At 51.2% G+C, this 17,624-nt stretch overlaps 1 protein-coding gene across 1 annotated transcript in view; it reads left to right on the forward strand.

The window, feature by feature from the left end:
* The first annotated feature begins 17,116 nt into the window (after positions 1 to 17,116).
* Positions 17,117 to 17,624, forward strand: part of TOP1 (DNA topoisomerase I) — a 65,832-nt gene continuing 65,324 nt past the window's right edge. Inside the window, exon 1 of the mRNA XM_030231955.2 lies at positions 17,117 to 17,268. Within this exon, the coding sequence (XP_030087815.1) occupies positions 17,236 to 17,268 (33 nt within the window). The 5' untranslated portion in view covers positions 17,117 to 17,235. The remainder of the gene's footprint in view (positions 17,269 to 17,624) is intronic.

The following is a 17,624-nucleotide window of genomic DNA, read 5'->3' on the forward strand; positions in this document are numbered from 1 at the left end:
GCCAAAGAACTGGCCTTTCCAGTGAGTGTGGATCTGTTTGACTCTGGACAGTGATCCCCATGCTGACAGGTGAGGCAAGCACTCCCCTGGTGCCTGGCACTAGTGTGTGCATGAGTGCAGGTGATAGGATGTCAAAAACACCTCTGGTGGTTATTGCAGCCCCTGGAGCAGGGCACAGCTCAGCCTGCATGGCAGCCTGCAGCCCATCCAGCAGCTCTGTGGGTGCAGCCCATCAGCAGTGGTGGGAACATACAGCAGGGTGGGATGTGCAGTGTGCAATGTTCAGCAGGGACAGATGTGCAGGGTGGAATGTGCAGCAGTGTGTGATGTTCAGCAGGGTCAGATGTACAGTGTGTGATGTCCAGTAGTGTGGGATGTGCAGGGTGTGATGTCCAGTAGTGTGGGATGTGCAGTGTGTGATATTCAGCAGTTATTGAGCAGTGTGGGATGTTCAGGGTAGGATGTTAAGCAGGGTGGGATGTTCAGGGTGGGATGAGCAGCAGGGTGGGATGAGCAGCAGGGTGGGATGTTCAGCAGTGACAGATGTTCAGCAGTGTGTGATGAGCAGTGTGTGATGTGCAGCAGTGTGGGATGTCCAGGCTAGGATGTTCAGCAGGATGGGATGAGCAGCAGTGTGGGATGTGCAGCAGGGTGGGATGTGCAGCAGTGGGGGATGTTCAGGGTTCAGGGTAGGATGTTCAACAGGATGGGATGTTCAGGGTAGGATGTTAAGCAGGGTGGGATGTTCAGCAGTGACAGTTGTGCAGTGTGTGACGTGCAGTGTGTGATGTGCAGCAGTGTGGGATGTCCAGGCTAGGATGTTCAGCGGGGTGGGATGAGCAGCAGTGGGAAGCACAGCAGAGCTCTCTGTGTAGAGCACATGCCAGCACAGTCTGTACCACACGATGGTGCTCGGAGCTCTCACTCCTGCTTTCCCCGCAAGCCAGCGCTGCCGGAGCGGATGGCAGATCTGGCCCTTGGAGATATCAGTCTCCCAGACAGACCCAAAGAGCCCTTGCCATGGTGTCTACACTCTCCTCTGCTCCCTGCCCAGCCCCTTACCCAGCTGTGCTTGAAAGTGCTCCAGAGTTCATTGGGGTGCCCATGGCTGTATTATCTCCATGGGATTGTCACATTGGCACCGACAGGTTCTGCCTTGATGCAGGATATGGTCATTCAATTTGTCACTGTGAATTGCTCAGATCTCACCTGGCTCATCCAGGAATTTGGTCCATTTCTGTAGTGACTCTCAGGGTCCCTGGGTTGTGTAAGACCTGCTGCTTATGTGGGTTATGGAGTTCTTCCTAAAATTTTATCAGTGACAGGGTGCATCCAGCAGAAACTGGGAAGCAATAGGCCAGTTTGTCATGTTTATAAAAAGAAAGTCCTCTTACACTGCCTTTCCAGCTGCTCATTGCAATCACTGGGAATCTGTGCTAGTGTATTCCGAGCATTTTTTGGTTCCCAAAGTTTCCAAGGTGACTTGGAAAAGTGAGGAATTCATTGAGTAAAGGTCCAACAGCTATATTCTTCTGTCATTCCTCCCATGTTTTGTCCTTATCAGCTAAAACAAGGCCTGTCCTAGCCATGAGTAGAGCTGGTCCCTGTTTATCAGCCCCTCAGCAGATGCAGCCATGACTTTTGCATGCTGTTTTCTCCCAAGGCTGGAGTAACAAGCCCTCCAGCATCATTCCCTTTCACTCCAGAGCCTGCAGGGAAGCAGCAGGGCAGGCAGCAACATCCCATGGGGTAAACATAGGCGTGGGTCACCCAGTGACTCCCCTGGGTCACCTCAGGCACCAGACGGGTGTTCCCTCTCCTTTGATCTTTCTCTTCCTTCCAAGGGGCTGAACTCCCTCCTGGGCACTGCTTTCCTCCCCTGGGGTGAAGCAGAGGGTGGCCCTGCTGCAGCTCCTGCTACATCTCCCTTCCCAAAAGGATATTTTGCAAGCTGGATGTTCAGAGATTTGGTTTTAACAAACTTTGCCTGCATGTGCAGCAGGTTCAGGAGCTCTGGAAGAGAAGGAGGATTGGGTCATCTCCATGGGAACATCGTGGGAAGACTGATATGTGCCCCGAGAGGCAGGTGCAGTTATGAGCATGTTCCAGATCCTTTCCTGCAGCCTTTTTTTTTTTATGTTTTTCCCTGCTGAGGAGGAAGAGCTGGAGTGTTTTCTAGGAGAAAAGAACGTGAACATCTGAAACAAAAGCACCAGTGCAGATCCCAGCCCCTTTTGGCAGCAGGTCTCTGTTGCTTGTCACAGCACAGCTGAGCGAGTTCCAGCCGCACCAGAGCCCGAGGGAGCCAAGTGGGCTTGCCCAGGAAAGGACAACCCTGCTGGCAGGGTGACACAGCTGGTACCAGACATCACCAGCTGGATGCAGAGCACTTGGAGATGGCACTTGGCAAGGCCTGGGCAAGGAGGGTGAAGAGAGCAGCTCCTGGTCACAGCCACGGGGTGCAGCGAGTTCTTGTCTTCTCACTGCCTCACCACCACAAGCCCTTCACATCACAGCATCACCTGGGACAGCAAGATGGACTCCAGCTCAGTTTGGTGAGCTGAGCATAGATCTGAGCACCCAAATATTTCTGGTGTAACCAGGAGGGTCAGAGGAGGCCAGCTCACCTCAGTCTCCTCTCAAAGCCCTGCTGACCCTGGCCAGCACCAGGGACTGCCAAGAGTCCTCACACATGCTAACCATTTCCAGGAGTGGTGGTGGGCTGAGACAAGCCCTTCAGCCTTGCTGGAGCCAAGAATGAGAAACCAGATGGTGCATGACCTGGTAAAGCCCCCTGTGATCTTCTGTTTGTTATTCTCCTACGAGCATATCGGGCTGGGAAAAAATCCAAGGGTTCATTTCCAGGACCCAGACTCCTTTCATGTGCAACAACTGCACCTACCCTGGCCACACACATTGCTCACGAGACTCTCTTGCTGCTGCAATAAGGGGTTTGGGTGCAGGGGGTCTGGTGAGGTTTCCTAGAAAAAAAAAAAAAAACAGGATTTATCTTCTCATTCAGCTCCTCTGGGGTACAGCTGCAATACAGCTCCCATTTCTGTAGGGCACCTAAAGAGAGAGTCCCAGCCCTGGCAGCCCTCCCATGGGTGTCACTCCAAAATTACTAGCAACAAGAATATGTTTAAAATAAAAACTTCTGCTCTGGGCTATATAGGAATTAATCACAAATAAATCACAACGCTCAGGAGGAACTTTATTGTTGCCAAGCTGATTTTATCAGTTTGCCAAGTGGACACAAGTGCAGAAGCAGATCTGTAACATGCTCCTCAGGTGAAGAGTGTATGCTTCTCTCCCACCCCATTTAATTTCTGCTTGCCTCCTACTCCAATTAATTTCTGCCTGGCAGTGAAATTTGGATGGCTGGTCTCTGCAGGGCAGGACATCAGTCCCAGTATCTGTGTGTGCAGCACGGTCAGGACTGGAAAAATCAAGGCAGCATTTGCAGTAACAATAATAGTGAAGTCCCCAGAGTGACATTTCAAATGCAAATGAAAAGAATAAAAATATCAGTTCCTGTTATAACTTTGTTGCTGCTGTAACCAATCCAAATGAAGGCTTGAAGCCGTCCCTTCTGCCTGACTGGCAGCAGAGCTGTGACTGTTTAGTTTCATTCCCCCTGCCCAAGTGGACAAGGACTCAGCCACGAGCTGAGAAATGGGGTCAGGAGCTGAGGCTGACCAGACACTCTCATTGTGGCACTTGCCAGATGTTAGTCCCATCTCAGGCATGCAAAGTGAAGGGTGACAGCAGCTCTGTATGGTGTAACTGATAACTCAGCAGAGCCCTGCAGTGAGCCCCTGAGCCCTGCTGGGCACTGGGGGCTTTGACTTTCCAGACATCATGCACTCCAGCCCTGGGATGGGAAATGCTTTGTGGAGTGGGCCCAGCAAGAAAGATTTCTTGCAGTTTGGATTTGGATGTTCACCTCCAGTAACCAATGGCATCCCTTCACTCTTCCTGAATTAGCAAACACAGTTCCCTTCCCTTCCCTTCCCTTCCCTTCCCTTCCCTTCCCTTCCCTTCCCTTCCCTTCCCTTCCCGTCCCTTCCCTTCCCTTCCCTTCCCTTCCCTTCCCTTCCCTTCCTTCCCTTCCCTTCCCTTCCCTTCCCTTCCCTTCCCTTCCCTTCCCTTCCCTTCCCTTCCCTTCCCTTCCCTTCCCTTCCCTTCCCTTCCCTTCCTTTTCCCTTCTCACAATGCTGAGCATTCACTGCTGTGTTTTGTGGCCTTTGCACAAATGCACATGGATAATACATTTTAATCTGAAATCAGCATCACTCAATTTGTGTGTCCTGGGCAGAGAAGGGGGACTGGGGTGCAGAGGTTTGGGCTTGTGTGAGCCCAGAAGCACAGGGCTGCCTCCATCCCATGCACAAGGTAACTCCAAACATGCACAGCCCCATACCCTGGCCCTGTGGTGAGTATTCTGGAAATTCAGAAGCACAATATCTAATCCATTGTAAAAATAAGCCCTTTGACATTGATCACTCAGGATCAGTTTGGCTACCAGTGGGAGAATCTAGCAAGAATTTATGGTCAGGATTCGTGGTCAGAGAGCACATGGAGGTGGCACTTATTTGGGCCATTCTACCAGTAGCTTTTAAACCAAGACAGATCTCTTTATCTGAAAACATATTTATTTTATTATTTTTTTGTAGCAAAGAGATTGTCTGAGAATGAAACTGATGATTTTAAAAAACAAAGAAGAACAAAAAAAGGACCTGAAACTGCTCGGGCTGTTTTCAGTTGCCAAGATGAATGAAACGTAAAAAAATTAAATGGGCTGCAACTTTTGAATTCTAAAAATGACCAGTCTGAAAACAAGAAAATCCAAGCAGGTGCAGTCAGCTGCAAGCACTGACAAGGCAAGCTCCTCTGCTGGCAAGTGGTGGAAGATTTCAGCAGGCACACATGGGACAACTCAAACCTGCTCATCTGCAGGGCTCTTTAATTATCAGGGGAGACCAGAGACACGTTAAGGCTTTGCTGTTGCTCCTCATTCCTGGTTCCCAAGGCTGGAGGCTGCTGATAGAGCTGCCAGCAGGGCAGATCAGACCTGCAACCCTGACACAGAAGGGTGCAGCAGAGAGCAGCACAAATGGAGGTAATGCATCAAGGGAGAGAAGGCAATGCAGCTCAGGCTTGTGCCCCCACCCACAGCCCATCCACAAAGTGTTCCAGCCTCTCCCTTGTCCTGGGACTTTTCCTCTCATTTTCATCAGCATGATGCAGGGGGAGATGATCAGGACAACTGGAGGACAGACAGCCTCACCAGTGTAATAAAACCTCAAGATTTCTACTCTCCAAAACCACCACCACCTCCCACAGCCCCCCACAGCAATTCAGGAGAGGAAGCTGTGCACAGTAATTCAGAAACAAATCTGAGCTGCCCACTTCAAGATGTGGCTCTGAAAATTCCCTTCCTAGTGTGTAGTGCCACCATGGGATATGCATGGGTGGGTGGAGGACGGAGGACAGGACCTGAGTGCCCATCACTGGTGGCTGAGCCAGCTCGTGATGCCATCCATGGCAAGAAGGAGCTGCTCCAGCACGGATGGAAGGGCAGCACTTACCCCATGGCAGGGGGAGACAGCCAGGCTCAAGAGTTTCCTCTGGGCAGCAGCACTAGGACCCAGCAAAGCCCCTTGCAGCACAAAGCCCATGCTAATCAGAGACTGGAGGCCCCAAAGGTCATGGAACTGAGGGCTGAGGAGATTTCCAACCCACTGCACTTGTATTTGGGGCATCTCCTGCCTTTGTCAGTGACTGTGACCATCAGCTGCTCCCAGGGCCATGTCCCCATCCCTGCCTCAGCACAGGGGTGTGATGGGACACAATCACACTGACACTGGTACATGAAACAGGGGTAGACTGAACAGAAAGGGCAAAAGCACCTTAACACCCACAGATGTGGGTTTATGCTCAGGGGCCAGCAGTAATTCTTCTCTGGCTGAAGCAGAAAACCCTTCCCAGAGCCCTGTCCCTCTGTTCCCTTGCTCACAGCAATTTGGGTTGGTGCTGATCAAGTTCATTATATTTCAGTTACCTATCAGGCAGTTGCAGTACAGAGTCCTAAGCACCATGACCACATCTGACTGCCCCAGGGGTGCCTCTATGGGTCTGGATGTGCTGACAGCTCTAATGCCTCCTGCCCTGGTGACCATACAGATGCACAAACACTGCAATGGGGCTTCCAGAGGCTTTGCTGAAGTTTATTAGTTTTTATAATGGTCATGAAAATAATTGGATCTCAGACACACACCGGTAATTTGGTACGAAGGAGAAAAAAAATGAGGCCAGATGAGGTGTAAATCAGGAGTAACTCCAGGGCTGCTGGAGAGGTGTGAGCAGAGCAGGGTGAGGCAGAGAGGCAGAGTACAACAGTGATGTGGGATTTGGGAAGATCCCAGAGTCCTTGCTGAAATTACCTGGCCCATCTCAGTGAGGAAGGGGATGATGCTGGAATGCCTGGACCAGGTGCTGCACCCAGGAGCTGTACAGGCCCCAGTGACTCCACTCACACCTTGCAGGTGTCACAGCGCTGTGTGTGATGGGAATTAGATCCTTGCAGGCATTATGGACACTGCTGATGGCTGTGGGCACTGGCAGCACTTGCCCCACTGTCTGCCCAGCTCCCATAGAAATCCACAAGCTGCTGCCAAGCTCAGGGCTGCCACTCTCTGCCAGCTGGGACCCTCTCACCTTGCTCAGTACCCATCCCCATCCTCCCTCAGGGCCAGCAATGCTGATGGCAGCTCCTGTCCTTGCCAGCTTTTCCAGCAGGATTTTCCCTCTGAAGCCCTTCAAGGAGATAGCATCACCCTTTTCCATTTTGCAGCTGGGGAAACTGAGGCCCTGAGGAGCACCCTCAAGCAAGCAAGCAGCCAGAAGAGCCTGAAGTCTCTGGGGCTTGTCCTGTGTGCTGGCATAAGGGGGTTTCCCCAGCACCATTCCCTGTTGTGAGCCTTTCCCAGGCCTGCTCTGGGAAGAACAGAGCAGGGTTGGGATGTGCTGACCCCAGCAGGGGCTCAGGGTGCTGCTGGGTGGGTTGAGCCTTGCCGCAAGCAGTGCAAGCAGCAGCTGACCATGAGCTTTCCACCACAAAGCCACCGATCCTGTTCCCCCAGCTCCATCCATGCTCACAGGCTCTCCATGCCAGCTCCATCCCAACAAAGCAGTCCCTGTTCCCTGCTCCATCCCAGCTCCTCCCTTAAGCCCCACCCCAGCCAGGGCTGGATTTATGAATGAGTGCCCTGCTCTGGTGACAGCAGGCCCTGCCAGCCTGGGGTGTCTCACTCCAGGGAGGAGGCACAGCAGGATTTCTCTGCCATCAGGAGCAGCACAGGATGGGGATGGCAGAGCTTTGGGGTGCACAGCCTGCACCCCACAGAGGGCACAGTGCCACGCTCCCCTCCCAGCCCCAGCCTGGCCCCATGCCCACTTGTTGGGAACTATTTTGGATTACAACTCGTGAGCTGCCTGTGCCAGGTTGCCAGCTGGCACCACTGCATGGGAAACAGCTCCTGATCCTCACCCCCTGGCACAGCAGCACAGGCTGTGTTGGTTCCCTTTGCTTCTCTGGGCTGCAAACTCCAGCCATGTGAGGCTTTCCTGGGAGAGAGGCATCCCCACTGGGACCTCGGGCAGGCAGGCAATTCAAGCAGCTGGCCTGCAGCCCTTGTGCACCACCAGGCTCACACTTTGTGTTTTTAGCAGCAGCTAACACAACACAGATGAAGGATGGCTGATTTCAACACGCTCCATGCAAACGAAGACACAGAGCTGGCAAAGCGCTCAGCAGCATCACACGCTCGAGGCACATCGTGTAAACCTGACAGTGACAGCTTGTTCACTTGCCCAACACCTTGTGTGCCCAAGAGCTCTGCCCATACTCCTGGGAAAACCCTTCCAGCACCTCTCTGAGCCAGGTCAGGGCTCATCAGGATGGTGTCACTCAGACACTGAGCTCTCTTACACATTATTTTCTGCTGGTGTTGATGCTCAGCATCCACAACTTCCCAGGAGACAGGATTTCACCCTGAGCTTCCAGACCACACTGGAAGTGAGTAGCTGCTTTGGTGTCATGTGTCCCCTCCCCTCTGCATGTCTGGCTTGGGACCCTTCCTGGAGCTCTGTGAACCATAACAAACCTTTCTTGCTGCTTTCAGACTGGCTTTGGCTCAGTGTTGTGCCAGCAGCTGGCCCAGTGTATTTGCATTTATTTCTTCTGCATCTTGATTGCTCTAAGTATGATCATCAAAAACAGTTCCCAGCACTGCAGGGGCTGTGGTCTTCATGGGCAGAACAAATGGAAATTGCTGCTCTGTGGCATTTCATGGCTGTACAGCCCCATCTCCAACTCTCTTCCTTCTCCTGCATTTGGAGAGTCTTGGAAAAGCAAAGGGGAGCAGTAGCAACCAGAGCTGAGGCCCAGCTTAGAGGTGAGAAAGGAGCTGGTTCCACCTGGGTGGGTTCTCACTTGGTGCCTGGAAGCAGACAACAGTTGCATCTCCATCCTCTCCAGAACCTTTCTTCCTCCTCCTCCCTCCCCCACGATGTCCCTGCTGGCTGCTCCCCTCGGAGCCACAGAGCCTGGGCTCGTGGAGCCTCTGCCGTGTGCCTGGAGGGAAATGTGTTCCAGCCCACAGCAGCAGGAACTCAGGGAGACCAAGAGCTAGACAAAACCACTATTTCTGTCTTCCCACTCCAGCTCCAGGCTCTGAAGTGACACTTTCCCATGGGCTCCTTGTTACTTTTATTTATTTTTTAAGGCTTCTTCACATCCACGTGGTTGGGCTGTGATATGAGCTATGCTTTGCTTTGCCACCAGGCTGCTTGCCTACAAACACACGGCTTACACCAACCCTACAGGAAGATATTTAAGCCTATATTTCAAACCACATAGAGCTGGCTAAGCCTCTCCTTATAATTGCATCTGCACACCCTTGCTTTATTACCTAGAGTTAATACTCACATATCTCCATGATGAATTCAGAGGTGCACTACTCTGATAACAGCCTTAGGAAGTCATCTGCCTGCTGCCAGGAGGTCTTGGGGCTGCATGCAAGAATCCCTCAGACACACTAAGAAAAGCTCCCTATCTTGAGAAAGGCTGATCCTGCTGCCAGCTGCCTGTGTGTGTGCCCAGACCAGCTCTACCCCCTTCTCCAAGCAGACACCAGGGGCTGCTTGCACAGAGCTCCTGTTGTTCTGGGAACAGGAGCAAAAGATTAGCATCCTCCTCAGGATCAGACAGAGGCCTTAGATGAGGTTAAATACCATTTTAGATAGCTGGTTATCCACATGTCTGAAATGTCTCCACAGCACCAAGGCTTTCTAAAGCAGTGATGGTTTTGCCTGGCTATCTCTCTCTCTCTCCTTTGACACAAATGTTGAGTCAGGCATGGATGGTACAGACCAAGGACTCGATCTGCTGGACAATCCTTTTTCTGGTTATGGTCTGCATGCTTTGCCTTGCTCCATCTTGCCCAACCAGACAAGGACATGTTGTTGAACAGGGTTTAAAGGTTACCACCATAAGAAGTTTATCCCACCACCTTGACACAGGGGGTGATTGCAACTTCCCTCCTCACCACTTACCTGCCCATTTTCTGGCTTCATCCAGAAAAAAAAAAATCTGTATTAAAGGAAAAACATTGTTGTTGTCATTGTTATTGTCATTATTATTATTGTTATTGTTATTAAGCCACCAGTTTGTTTCTCTGGCCCAAAGATGCAATTCACCTGCAGTGTAAGCTTCCCTTAGCATGGAGGAGTGCTCACATAAGGTCTAATCACTGATCTAATTAAACTGATTTGCTGCTGTGTTAAATCAGTGAAGCTATATTGAGCAGATCAGGTCTATGTTTCTATTCCACCTCATCTTAATAAATGATAATAAAAAGCACCTTCAAGACATCAGTGTGAAGAATTTAAACAGAAAGTTACATTTATTATTTTAAATCTAGTCTCATTATTTCCAGGCTAGGGATTTTTGAACAGAGATATGAAATCCTTGGCCTTGACAATATTCATCTCATATATTATCAAGAGCTCTACAGTACATGGAAATATTTCTTAATGTTTCAGAAGGGTTTAGAGAGTTTAAAAATCTAAATTCCAATGAAGGTAATGACCATCTTTTAAAATAAAAAAGGCATGCCAAAACCCTCATTATTTTAAAAATCCATTTCATCATTATTTTCATTCATTATTTGAGATTGATTATTGTTTCCCTATGAAGTATCTTCATTACTTCCTCCTTGACAAAATTACATTAAAGTAGTTATTTCCACTTGAGGTTTTGGTGGATTTCCTGATCAAGGGTTCATGCTTTGGCTTTCATAGCTCTGTTACAATACTAACATTGCAAGTTATTTTAGGAAACATTTATGTTCCAGCAAAAACCATGATAAATATATTTAAAGCCAGTGATATGGATGTTTTTAAGCAGGGCTATCTAACATACAGATTTGACCACTGGATTTTCAGAGGCAGCAGGATTTTCCTATCCTGCCTGACAGCAGGACAGCCCTAGGCTTAGACACTAATATCCCTCCAAAACCTCTCCAGCCTGTTTGTGATGCTGCCTGTGGACATGGTACCTGGCTGTGACATGGAATTCATGGTTAGCACCCAGGGTGCAGGTGCTGCTGGGTTTGCTCTGTGGGGTGAGCCCTGGCAGCCCTGCCCTGAATGAACAGCCCTGACATGTTCTGCACCTGCCCCTGCTCATTGTTCACCACATCCTGATATTAGTGCAAGGATTTGCACCCAGGCTGGACCCAAGCACAGTTTGATGGCCTAGGAGGGGATGCTAAGAGCTAACCCACCTCCAGGGAGAGGAGAGACCTTAACAGACCCCACCTGGAGCTACAGCTGCTCAGTAATGGCAGTATTGATCAGGCTGATTAGCTCAGACCTGAAAATGCCCCACTCCTTCGGGTCACTCTCCCCTGATCAGCAGAACATCCCACACCTGCATTTCTCACCCCATCACCTCCACTGGCAGGAAGGAACTGTGAGCCTCATCTGCCAGATGATGAATTGAAGCACATAGAGCCCAAAAGGAGGGTAACCTACAATAGACCCTCCTTCAAGTAGGAGGTTTGCAGCCCCAAAAGCAGGGCTGGTCTCTATCTCACCCTTACCAAGGGTCAACTCACAAAAGACCTTCTGGTTTATTTTCTAAATAAAGGGTACCAGCTGTACCCAGAGCTCAGGAAAAGCTGCAGAAGAGAGCTGAGGCACTCGGGAAGAGTTGCCAGTGCCTTTCTGGCTGTCCAAGGAATGTGCTGGAAGGAGTGCAGGGTGGGATCCCCCATTCAGCTGGGTGACCAAGCAGGACACAGCGCTCCTGGAGCCAATCCCTGCCGAGAGAAAGCTGTGGCTCAGTGAGCACAGACACCACGAGAAAGCTGTGCCAGAGCAGGAATCAAGCAGCTCTTGCAGCCCTGATCTCCTCACTGGGAAGTGCCGCCCAATTGCATGGGGCCACCAAAGCTAATAAAGCCATTAATGGGGCCACATGTCACCTCCTGACTAAGGCAGGAGCAATTCACACCTCATTCGAGGTTTCTAGTCAGAAAGCGCCCACGTTTGGCTGGACTGCTCTCCAGCTTGGAGGACAAGCCAGCTTAAGGTTAGTTCCCCACATTTTGCAGGGATCTTTTCCACTGAGTTTTCCAGGCTAGGCTGAGCTTAGGCTGTCTCAGAGCCCTCCAGCTAAAAGCAGATTTTTTGGCATGGGACAGGAGGGCGATGGCAACTGGCACGTCACAGGGAAGCCGTGCCAAGAATCTCTGCTGAATTTTCAGTGCCTGCCACTGACTCGAGCAAAGTCTTTAAAGGCTCCTTTTCCAAAGTATTCCCGAGTTCAGCAGGGCCAGTCTCTGGGATACGTCTGGACTGGCACTTGGAGTGACGAGTATCAGAGCTCCCATGGATTTTGGATGCGTTTAGGCTGCTTGGATCTCCTGGAGTTGGGCCCAGCATTCTCCACATGGCGCAACTCCAGAAATGGAAATACTCCAAGTGAGCAGTTTCTTTCCCAAAATGGGGATTCTTCTCTCCTTTGGATGGAAAACAGTAGACACAGGAGAAATATTATCTCATTGTACTGTGAAGGAGAGACATTTATTAACTGTGGGTACCAAATTTAACTCTGGGTATTTTTTAATAGCAGTTCTGATGTGAATAGAAATGCTTGGATGCTTTTCCTTGCAATGTCAGGAATCTGCATCACAGAATTATGTCATATTGTGAGAAAGAGCCACTGAATTCAACTACAGGAGATAAAAGTGAAACCAGCTAGCCTAAATTCATGAGAAATTCATTCCAGGGGGCACAGATTATATGAAATGGCTCCTTATCTCAGCTATATTTGCAACATGTGAACGCTCTAAAAGAGCCATCCTATTGCCTCCCACGCCTGCCACGTTATGCAAGGGTGGCTTTTCTCACGTGCTCTGGGGCTCCCAAAGCACCCACGCTTTGCTGCCGGGAGCCCCGGGGTGGGGTAATCTCCAAATACCGGGCACTGACTGCTCTGCAGGGCAAAATGAAGAGGCCAGGCTGCAGCAAGGTATTGTTTATGGGCTTCTCATTGTTTTTTTGTCATTGTTTTCTCAAGCAGGAGAGTCACTTTTATTTGCTAGGAGGAAGGCAATGAGGCTCAGAGGGATAGATGTGCCTGACAGCATTTGGTGCTACACACTGGCCACGCAGCAGCCACAAACCTTCACGGCAGATGTGTGTGTATGTGCTTGGGAATGTTAGCTGGAATCCAGGCACGTGCTCCTTGGATTATGATCCGAATGTTCTCCTTTCCATTACACCAACCTCTCTACCACTGCTGTCTCTCTTAACCAAGGCAAATGAGGACATAATGAAGTTCAAGTGATATCAGCTATTGTTTTCTAACTGGTAATTTCCCAGGACTTCTGCAAGCTTCTCCCATCCCAGGTGAAACTCAGTAATTAAGACTGACCTTTGAAAGCTCCCACTTACAATCATATCTGCTGGTTCTGCTTAATTTGCTCCCTTGCCTTACACATAAAACTGTGAATAATTGCTGCAGTTTATTAAAGTGCATTTCTTTCAGAGCACTGAGATCGTTTAGTTTCAATGCATTCGACAGTACATAATAAGTATGAGTGTTTTGAACAGGTCATGCTCATGAAAAATGAGTGGGGACTCATGTATCTGACTGTTCCTATTTTGTATCAGTGTCACTTGGTTCTAGAGATAGCAGGTTTACAGGATGATGCCAATTGGGAATTCTGCACATCAGGCAGGTCTCTGGCTGTGAAAAAAATGTACAGTAGTGATAGAAATAGCCAAACCATAGCTCTTACAAATGAGCTGAGACTAAAAAATTCATTACAGGCTTTTAAAAATAAGATTTTTGGGTTTCGATGTGTTTTGTAATTGGTTCTTTGTTACCTCCTCACAAGCAAAATGCATTTGTTTCATATTCAGATGGAGGGACATTTTTTGCTTTTTTTTTTTCCTCCAAAAACATAAATACTAGAAACTGGCTGCTGCCTCTGACAAAAGTGGAGATTTTTACAAAATTATATAAAGAAAAACTAAACACGTGAACTTGGATCTGTGGAACTGCTAATAAAATTGAATGAGTTGTCATTGTTGTGCTCCTCCTTCTGCACTCCAAAATAAGCTCTAAGGCCTGAACTTTTGAGATTGTAATCAAAAATACCAAGATATGAGCATATTTAATTACCAGTGTTGTTTCACTTTCAAACTTGAAATGCATCATATAATCAAGTTAAATATAAAGGAGAATTACCAGAAGGAACACAATGTAGATGGCTTCACCTGAGGCTAAGACCAAGGCTTGGAAAGAGGGCTGTGGAAGGTTTAGGGGTTTGGATGTTGAGGTTTCTTGTCATGTGTTGGTCCATGCACGAGAATGGGGACTCAGGCTGGAGCACGGTATAGGATCCCATCCTGATACAGGACTGCAAAGGTGGCCAGGAAAACAGCACCCACCTCCCCCTCCCAAAACATGCACCCTGAGCACAGCGTGAGGCCCCCAGTGCACCAGATAAATCCAATCTCAGAATTCACCAGGATCAAGAACTGGAGGCTTTTCTACTGGTTTTGTATCCTGGGTGATTTATGATTTAATTTAAACACATAGTTTCCAGCTGTTTCTTTTTGCAGGCAATCACCTAGGCTACATTAACCCGATGGTGATGTACTGGTCCCAGGGAGCCCTGGGGAGAGACCACAGCACTCCGAGGTGCGAACTTCCCCCATTTATCTTGATGGGGTGTGCACAGCTTCGCCAGGGAAGCAGGTCCAATCACGTTAACCCCTTCACTGCCAGCCTCCACCGTGGAAAGGCTGCTTAGAATCAGAATCTCCCAAGCTGGGAGGGATGCACAAGGATCATCGAGTCCAACTCCCACGTAGGACAACCCCAAGAATCCTTTGTGCTTGAAAGCATTGTCCAAATGCTTCTCTGACTCTGGCAGGCTTGGGGCCACAGCCACTTCACAGTGGTGTGTCCTGTACAGCCTTCCTCTCCTTTGGCAGAGCCTCCCGTGTCCCAAGGGATGTCAGCCTGGGAAGGAGTGAGGGAGGTTCAGTCTCCTGGAGGGTGGTGCTGCAGGTTATAGGTTTGGAGATCAGAAGGATTCTAATCGTACAGCTCCTTGCAACAATGGGGCCACACAGGTGTTCCGGTTTAATGTGTTTTGAACAAGCTGTATAATTTTATATATATATATATATATATATATATATATATATATATATATATATATATAAAACCCTGCCTCTTGGGTTCTTACAGCAGAGCAAGGGCTCCCTGCACTCTCCAGCATAATCCTGTGGAAGACTGGGGACAAAACGGATCAGCATGGCTGGGTTTGGGAGGTGCCTCTGCAGGCTCACCTACAGCAGCAGGTTGCACAGGTTTGTGTCCCCGTGGGTTTCCGATAGCTCCAGAGGAGGAGGCTCCGTGCAGCAGATGGGAAGCGATTCCTGGGAGGCAGCTCGAGCACGGCTGTCTCAGCTGCAGGTTCCCTCGTGGTGTGAGAGGCGTTTGACATTCGAGCAGAAGGTTTTGCTCGTCCCTAATGGCTCTGGCACTGCTGCCAGGACCTGAGATACCAAACTGGGAAGCTCCCTGTTCCTTCGGAGCTCTCCCACCCGGCTGTCAGCAGGCTCCTGCGGGCAGCACCGCGCTAAACCTCTCGTGGCCGGTTTCGGGGGCTCTGCTTTGCAGCCAGACGCGCAGTGAAGGTGGCAGCCGCTGGAAGGGGCCGTGCTGCCTTCCCCTGCACAGGGCTGGCTGCAGCTGCAGCGTGCCGGGCATGCTGGTGGGTCCCTTTCTTGTGTCACGCACAGCCACCTGAGCAGGGCTGCTTGGGGAGACAAAGATGCGAGGTTTAAAGTGAAATTACTGCTTCAAAGGAAGAGCTTTTAGGAATTTCTAATGTTGGAAGCAGGAGGTGCCAGCCCGCTCCCCGGCTGTCTCGAAAGACACAGTCCTGCAGCCCTGGATGGCAGCAAAGGAGGGACTCAAACCCAGGGCAAAGCCTCCTTTCACCTCATTGTGAGCCAGGGCCACACACCTCTTCCCGGTGTCTGAAACAGCCCTTTCATTATGTTTATATTTAAAAATCTATCAGTGACTAAAGCAGTTTGCATAATAAACAGCTCCAGAGCCAGAAATATTTGCCTGCTCTCGGTAAAAAAAGGAAGTCCTCAGATCCTCTTCTGAAGACGGTAAGAAAGTGACAGAGTTTTCCCTTTGCAGGATATAAATATGCAGTGCAAATAGGTGGCTGCTGTCACTGCTTACATTTTGATGTATCTCTTCAGATAGCCTGGCAGCGCCAGGTTATTTTAGTGTCAAATCAAAGCTCTGGTTGTATAAAGAAGCTGAGGAAAGGTACAGTCTGTGTTGCAGCAGAGGATGGAAGCTCCAAGAAGACTGGAGGCAGTCCTGTGAGACACGTACCAGCCATGCATACTAAACCTGCCATTTAGTACACCGACAAGAAAACCCGTTTATAAGAGCTGCTGCGGAACAGAAATAAATGTCTTCAGGTTTGGGCGGAGGAAGGAGGGGTGTTTTTCTAGGCAGGCACGTGCTCCATTATCACATTACCTAAAAGAAAATAAAGCTTTGGTCCCCTTTTACCCTCCATTTCCTTGCAGGAGAAAGAAATTTTAAGAGCCTGCTTATGCCAGAAGAAAAACCTTGCGGGCTGATCCCTTTTTAATGCTCTTGTATGCAATGCACCAGTGCTGTCCTTGACTCAAACGAGTCAAGTGAGCCCAAACCTGCCTGATCTGCATCTCCCCGCGGTTCTTGCGGCCCCCGCACTCCAGCCTGGTGCGGTGGCGTGCAGAGACGGACAGCGAGGGGTCAGCCACACCGATAACAGCACTGATAACGAGGGGTCTGCGGGACAGGGGCGCGCACCCCCTCGCCTCCTCTCACTAGGAAATGCTCTAATTACCAATGAACTGGTGGCTATGGGGGGGGTCTGGGACTTCAGACCGGCGGGACTTCAGGGGAAGCCCCGAAGGCCCCACAGCCCGCAGGGTTCGGGGGCTGGGGGCCCGGTGGGGTGCGGGGCCGTCGCTGTGGGGTTACCGCGGGGACCAGCGGAAACTCCTCCCCTCAGAGCAGCCCGCCTGCCATGCGGCCCTGGAGGCGGAGCCTGTGGACGGGGGAGGGGCCTGTATGTAAATACAGCAGGCGGAGCGGAGAGGTAGCGCATGCGTACTGCTAGCACGGCGCAGCATGGGTTCTTACACAATGCACCGTGCTGGGCAGCCGCGGGAGGGGGCGGGACCCCACATGTAAATGAGTGCAGGGTTTTGCCGCGCCATTGGGTGAAGGCGAGGAAGGGGCGGGACCGGATATGTAAAGCAGCGAGCCGGCGAAGAGACAGTGGGGGGCAGTGGGTCGGAGCGGTCACGCCGGCGGGGCGTGGCCCCCATGCAAATCATGCCGGCTCCGTGGGCGTGGCTCGGATGCAAATAGGCGCGCGGCCGCTTCCCGCCCCCTGCCCATCAGTCCTCACCGCCGCTTTAAAAGGCGCCGCGCCTGCGCAGAGCGCCGAAACCGGGACTTAGTCTGTTACACAACCGCGCTGCGCTCCCCGCGTCCCGCTCCGCCCGGCGCTCCTCTGCCCGCCGCTCCTCCCGCTCCGCCCGGCCGCCCGCGCCTCCGGCATGAGCGGGGACCAGCTGCACAACGATTCCCAGGTGAGCGCCCCGTGCCCGCCTGCGGGGCGCGCTCCCGGGGGACCCCCACCGCGGTGCTCGCATATCCCCGTGCCGGCCCTGGGCTGGCCGCCTCGCCGCCCCCCGTAACCCCAGCGGGGGAGCCGTGCTCTGCAGCCGCCCCCATAAGTCTGGGCAGAGCCCTGTCAGCCCAGCTTTCCCTCTGCGGTGGGATGCGGGGCGGTGGGAGCGGGGACCCGCGTGTGGCCCCCCGGGCTGGGTGGAGAAGGGGAAGGGGCGCCTGCCGCGCTCCCCCGGCTCGCTCCCCTTTGGGGGGCCTCGGGAGGGGTCCCCTTATGAGCTGTGCGGGGGCTGGGGGGCGCTTCACCGGTTCCCCC

Source organism: Serinus canaria, chromosome 20 (assembly GCF_022539315.1).
Source record: "Serinus canaria isolate serCan28SL12 chromosome 20, serCan2020, whole genome shotgun sequence".
Lineage (NCBI taxonomy): Eukaryota > Metazoa > Chordata > Aves > Passeriformes > Fringillidae > Serinus > Serinus canaria.